Source organism: Musca autumnalis, unplaced genomic scaffold, assembly GCF_047663935.1.
Source record: "Musca autumnalis isolate F117 unplaced genomic scaffold, ASM4766393v1 scaffold_1, whole genome shotgun sequence".
NCBI classification, from domain to species: Eukaryota; Metazoa; Arthropoda; class Insecta; order Diptera; family Muscidae; genus Musca; species Musca autumnalis.
Window position 1 is genome coordinate 62765070 of NW_027411644.1, and position 6903 is coordinate 62771972.

Genomic DNA, 6903 nt, shown 5'->3' on the forward strand with positions numbered 1-6903 from the left:
ACATAACCTTCTGTTTAGAATATAAAGCCATCTAAGTAAGTAAGTAATATCGATTTCTGACGTCCTTGTACTTACTTAGCTGGCCTTTTACAGAACATTTGTTCCATAAGCCGGACTAAGAAAAAATCTCCAATCCTCTCTGTTTGCTGCCGTATTTTCCCTATATGGGATATGTAGCTTTCTGATATCTCGTTTGACTTGTTCGATCCAACGAAGCTTTGGCCTTCCAGATCTGCGAGAACCTCCATGCGGCCCGTATTTATACGCCTTTTTAGCGGGTTCATCATCACTCATTCTTATAACATGGCCTAGCCATCGCAATCGTTGTATCTCGATTCGTTCAACTACATTGATGTCATTGTATAGTTGTTACAGTCCTGAAGTCCTTGGAGCAATTCGTATTTCCCTATTAATTTCCGTGTACATTTTGTAGTTGATATTTTGGCATTACTTTGTGGTTGTTGATTGAATTGTACATTTTCTAGAGTTGGGCAATTGAAGGACCTATTTCAAAAACATAAAGTCTCCCAGTATGATAGTTAACTCACGAGGCTTGGTCAGTTTTATCAATTTAAAGCATTATTAAATCCACAAATGCATCCTCTCTGCGGCAGATGCTTAAAATTTTAAGGTATCACTACTCATTTACTTTCAATTGTTACTACGGCAGTCAAGAGCGGCTGACGAGTATGATTAAATCACATTGAATACAAGTTTTATTATTGCTTTCAATTTTATTAGCAATTATTTATCTACATATGGATGTATGTATGTACGTCGGAAAGGGTCATAAAAAATAAAAACGTAGCAACTTGGAATGCCGTGGGATAGACAAATAATTACCCATGCAGTGAATGACCGCATGAAACGTGTTTTCACGACCAAAATCTTTAGATCAAACATTGAAATATTCTACGTTTTTGCGAATTGAAATTCAAATCAATTTGGGACTTATTGAAGATCAGAAGACATTCTTTACTTGTTGGCAGAATGTGGCAATTATTCAGTTTGGAACAGCAATATTCAAGACATCCTGAAATTAAACGCGATGAAATATTAAAACTGTTGCAATGGTTGGATGCACAACCCCACATGCCAGTGCTTACCGAACAGGAGGCGTTGCTATTCTTTCATGCCTGTGACCGTAGTATGGAATATACAAAACGGGTAATTGACATCTATTTGACATGTCGCACACATTTTGATGAATTCTTTGGTAATATGGATGTGGAGACGCCAGCATGGAATCGAATATTTAAAACTCTGTAAGAAAAAATTACCTGAGTAGAAGAGTTATCGTTTTTTGCTGATATTTGAATTTTTATTTCGTTTTTTAGGAGTGGATTTCCATTAGACAAAATCACACCGGATGGCTACGGTGTCATACTGGGGAAACTTGACGATACCAATACGGCAAACTTTAGTTTTACCGATGCCATGAAATTGTGAGTACAAGATATTAGAACAATATTGCAACATTTGCGTGGATTGAATTGAGTTTTTTTAAAACAATTTTTTAATAGAACTCACAAACGTCTTCAATAAGCAGTAGATATCTTGATTGCAGTTAGCAAGAAGACAATCTGTCCTCTATATAAAGAAGATCTTCTAAAGGAGACCTATAGGAGAAATAATGTTCTGTACACAGAAGATCTTAGGGCCTTCTAAACGGCTTCCATTGACATCTCGCAGTACTCCATAGCAGAGAGCCTTATAACAGAACAGAATAATGTCTTCTTACAATAGACCTTCTGAAGGTCGTCTATAGAAAAAGTTTATCAAACTCATACAAACTAAATTCAGAAGTCCCTCTAATGGTCTTCCACAGATATGAAGCCTTCTAAATGTCTTCTATAGACAGATGATCTTCCATGAACTTCATCATAGACTTGAATATAGAATGTAATTTCAATTGAAACAGGTATAACAGTATGAAAATATTTTAGGCTATAGCCATGGCTCGCAGGTTTCTATTTTTCTTTAACGGTGCTTACCGTGTTTCCTAGGCATACCTTTGAGGTTGTAGTGATGTTTTGTTTTACATTATTCCATAATTTCTTGTATGTAATGTAATCAATCTGAATTCTTACAATGTTTTTACTGTTGAATTGCGATGGTCTCCAACTGTACAATCTTCTAAGATGCGGATTGCTCTTAACAGAATTTCCCAATATTGCAATATTTCCGTGGATTGGCAGAGCCAAAAATACAAGTTGATTTTCTTTAAAAACATCTTTCAACAGAAGACATTTGAAAGGTCTTATGGAAAACCTTTGAAAGTTCTTATTTCCTCTTATTTCTTCTCATAGAAGACATTTGAAGGTTTTCTTCCCAGGGAAGACTTTTGAAAGATTTGTTCTCTCAAGGGGAACTTCTGGAACGTCTTCTTCCCACAGAGGATATTTAATAATCTTCTTCTCGCAGAACTGCTTCAAGATCTTCTTCCTATAGAAGGCCTTTGAAATAAATTCTTTCCATAGAAGGCCTTTACCTTTAAAGATCTTCTTCTTGCAGAAAAATGAGTTCTTCCCATAGAAGACATTTAAAGGTCTTCTTCGCAAAGAAGAAAGAACCCGAGTTGGTATAATTTGGAAACAAAAAACCATATTTTTCCCAAAACCTTTAAAATAAATTCTTCCCATAGAAAACTTTGAAAAGAATATTTCCCATAGAAGTCCTTCAAAGGGACGTATAGGAGGTCTTCTTCAAACCGAAACCCTTTAAAGATATTCTTCTCGCAGAATAATTATTTCTTTCCAGGGCAGACATTTTAAAGGTCTTCTTCGTAAAGAAGAAAGAACCCGAGTTTTTATAATTTGGAAATAAAAGACCTTCCATAAATCCCATAACAAATTACCCACAAAAAAATACTAAAGCTTACTTAACCCCATTTTATTTCAGATACTTTTTGATTCAAGACATTTGGTTGCAAAAACTCGGCCTTATAAAGGGTCTGATATTTGTCATAGACTTGGATGGTGTCACTTTTGGTCACATAGCACGAATTGGTTTAATGCAAATGAAAAAGTTCCTCTACTATTTACAGGTATGCACAAAATCATCTCTTTCCCTTTTGCTTTCCATTATTATCTTCTATTTTCCCTTAAGGAAGCAATACCCGTTCGCCTGGTGGGTTTACATTTCATCAATGGAGGACCAGTTATCGACAATCTAATGGCACTGATGAAACCATTCATGAAAAAGGAATTAAATGAAATGTTTCATATCCATCCCACGGTAGAGACATTTTATAAATATGTACCGCGTGAAATTCTGCCACAAGAATTGGGTGGACCTATGGCACACTCCAGAGAGCTTAAGGGTAAAGAGCAATTGACTTCGAGTGGTAGTTATAATATTTACTTTTTTTTCTTTCTTGCAGAAAATTGCTATAACGAGCTAAAGGCAAATCGTTACGAGATCCTAGAATATGATCGTCACCGTCGCATTAATGAAAAGCTGAGACCTGTTAAAGCATCTTTATCACTTGATTCAAGTATTTTCGGTACTGAGGGTAATTTTAAGAAATTAGATATTGATTAAATAAAGCGTAAGAAATAAGAACAAATTTTTATTACAGAGTATAGATGTTTATGGCCAATTGAAACGACTGCACTACCCATTATTGTAATATTCGGGCAGGAACTTACCCCTATCCGAATAGAAAAGTCGTATTAGAAATATCTTTTTGTATTGAAAGACTTGAGAATGTTCTGCAGAGCTTGTATCATGTTATTCTAACTAAAGTCTATGCAATGTGAAGATATTGCAAAAAGTCCAAAGAACATGTTGCCTAAGCATTAGCGGGGCAATGAGGACAACAACGACTAGGGCTCCAGAAACAATTTTGTTTATACACCCAATAGAAATTCAGGTAAGGTATAAGGCAGCCATCGCAGCTACAAGGCTAAAGTCGACGAGCGAGTGGATCAGTAGAGACCACCAAAACATTCTAAAGGTTACAATGGGTGAATCTATAAACCAAATAGTATCAGACCGCATACCTCAAACTAGTGAAGTAGTTTTGTGTGAAGTTTCAATACCAGACAGAGACATGTGGATCGATGGAACTCTAGCACAGATTCCCGTTGGAAGCTGCGGGTTTACGGATGGGGCTGTGCTAGAGGGGAGAACCGGACTGGGTTTATATATAATGGAACCGGAAACCAAAATCTCCCTTCGACTGCCGGATCATAATACGATTCTTCAGGCGGAAGTCCGAGCTATAACAGAGTGTCTGAAGTGGTTTGACACTCACACAAAGCCTACCACCGCGAACATCCTTACGGACAGCAAAGCAGACATCACGGCTATAACGGCCAAGACAGTGAAATCTAGAACTGTCTTGGAATGCATACAGTCTATTAACAACTACTTCCAACATGGTACGGTAAACATTATATGGGTACCAGGGCATATTGGGATTAGGGGTAATGAAATAGCAAACTCCTTAGCAAAACAAGCAAGGGAGCAGCCTACAGTCAGCCTAGATAACGCCAAGCCCTTAAAGGCGACGCGCATAGGGCTAAAGGCATGTGCAAAAAATGCACATATATCCCTCTGGAATAGAGAAGACAAGGGAAAAAACACAAAAATCCTATGGGGGAACCCAGACGAGGACAAAACAAAGGGACTACTTTTACTAAGTAAAAAAGACATTAGTAGACTGACGGGTATCCTTACAGGACACCTGGGTCTACAAGCGCACCTGCACAAAATAGGTTGTGCAGGAAGCAGTGAATGCAGGGTATGCAGAGAGGACGACGAAACGTTGGAACACTACCTCTGTCATTGCCAGGCTTTCACAAACCGGAGAAAACAGCTACTAAGCAGCAACATAATACAAAGACTCAACCACATCAGGACAATCGAGCTCAAAACATTAAGAGACTATGTCAATATGACAGAAATCTTAGACTAACGTCAATAGAATAATCAGGAATTTTAACTAATTCACACACTAAATTTACAACCTCATCCTGACCGCAAATTAGAGCGCACAACAGGCCTACTTTATGGCTTATGTGTATGTCCACATGGACATGTGGTGATCCTGCATCACCCCTCTTTTCAACCTAACCTAGCCTAACTAAAGTCTATTACACTGCTCAACAAAATTGAAAAAGTTGAATGTTTCAACCAAAGTTGTTGTTGTTTCTAAATGAAATCGGCGAGCTATTTTCAAATCTGGTCACGGTTTTTCTCCATCAGCTCTTGTTCTTGAGATATAGCTCAAAATCGGTTTTTACGAGTTTTACCCAGAATTTCGTTATTTTCGGATACAAACAAATATTTTTTGCGGGTTTTTCGACACTAATATATTAAGAAGATGTTGTACGCTCGACACAAAACGTTTTTTGAAATAATTATGGCGAATATTTATCAAAAAATATAGAAAACATACGATGAATCTTGTAAAAATTGCATATTTTGAGTACTTTAAGCTGTAATTACGTCATTTGGGGAAGTCATAGAAGCTTCGTATGGCATTCCGGATATGCTCAGGGTGTCTACTATATAGTCCTGTATTCAAATATATAATATAAAGTTCATAGCGCCCACGATTCGCCCATAACCTAAAATCGTCATGAAGACTGCTAAAGGGAAATTATTACCTGTGATATCATTACCAAATATGCCATTTACTTTTCAATGGCAGTCTTCATGACGATTTTTAGGTTATGGGCGAATCATGGGCGCTATGAACTTTATATTAAATATTTGAATACCGGACTATATAGCAGACACCCTGAGCATATCCGGAATGCCATATGAAGCTTCTATGACTTCCCCCGATGACGTAATTACAGCTTAAAGTACTCAAAATATGCAATTTTTACAAGATTCATCGTATGTTTTCTATATTTTTTGATAAATATTCGCCATAATTATTTCAAAAAACGTTTTATATCGAGCGTACAACATCTTCTTAATATATTAGTGTCGAAAAACCCGCAAAAAATATTTGTTTGTATCCGAAAGTAACGAAATTCTGGGTAAAACTCGTAAAAACCGATTTTGAGCTATATCTCAAGAACAAGAGCTGATGGAGAAAAACCGTGACCAGATTTGAAAATAGCTCGCCGATTTTATTTAGAAACAACAACAACTGCGGTTGAAACAAAAGTCGTGTTGACCAGTGTTATCAATGAAATAATTGATTCAAATCTATGCGAGACCTGGCAAGTCCATCATAAACCAGATATTCTAGACTAATAAGACGCAGATTGATAGTACGTTCGACTACAAGGTTGTTTTCGATCGAGCTAAAAATGCAAGTTGAGTTCCTTATAAAAAACGCTTGTCTCTTTAATAAGCAAGAGATCTCCTGTTAGCAGGAAAAATACATAACTGTCGTCTGAAGATCTTCTAAATGTGACCTATAGAAAAAAAAATAGAATATATTGTATACCGAAGATCTTAGGACCTTCTAAATGGCTTCTATTGACTTATTGACTCCAGGTCTTCTATAACAGAGCTCCATAACGTATTCTTCTAATAGAAGATATTGTGAAGGTCGTCTAGAAAAAAGACTATCAAACCTATTTACTATATACAGGAGTCCCTTTAATGGTTCTCCACAGATATGAGGCCTTCTAAATGACTTCTATAGGCATATGATCTTCCATGAACTTCGTAATGGACTTTAACATAAAATGTAATTTCTATTGAAACAGGTATACCAAAACGAATATATTTTAGGCTAAATACATAGCACGCAGATTCCTATTTTTCTTTCATGGGTTTTATCGTGTTTCCTAGACATTCCCCAAAGCTTTTACAGCCTGGAAAGATAATATGGCATCATTAGATGCTCTTATTCCTACTCCGATTTATCCCAAAGAAACTATTTGCAAATATTACCATCCACAGAAGACTCTGCTCGTAGAAGATCTTTCGAAA

At 36.7% G+C, this 6903-nt stretch overlaps 1 protein-coding gene across 1 annotated transcript; it reads left to right on the forward strand.

Moving 5' to 3' along the window:
- The first annotated feature begins 516 nt into the window (after nt 1-516).
- Nucleotides 517-3568, forward strand: LOC141390574 (alpha-tocopherol transfer protein-like). Its single transcript, XM_073963525.1, has 5 exons — nt 517-1265; nt 1338-1445; nt 2902-3046; nt 3109-3322; nt 3383-3568. The coding sequence occupies exons 1-5, from the start codon at nt 991-993 to the stop codon at nt 3541-3543; spliced, it is 903 nt and encodes a 300-aa protein (XP_073819626.1). The 5' UTR covers nt 517-990; the 3' UTR covers nt 3544-3568.
- Nucleotides 3569-6903: the final 3335 nt, after the last annotated feature.

Coding starts and splice junctions, on each gene's coding strand:
- LOC141390574 (XM_073963525.1), top strand. CDS start 991: ATGTGGCAATTATTCAGTTTGGAACAGCAATATTCAAGACATCCTGAA. Junction 1,446..2,901: donor TTTACCGATGCCATGAAATT/GTGAGTACAAGA, acceptor ATTTTATTTCAG/ATACTTTTTGATTCAAGACA. Junction 3,323..3,382: donor ACACTCCAGAGAGCTTAAGG/GTAAAGAGCAAT, acceptor TCTTTCTTGCAG/AAAATTGCTATAACGAGCTA.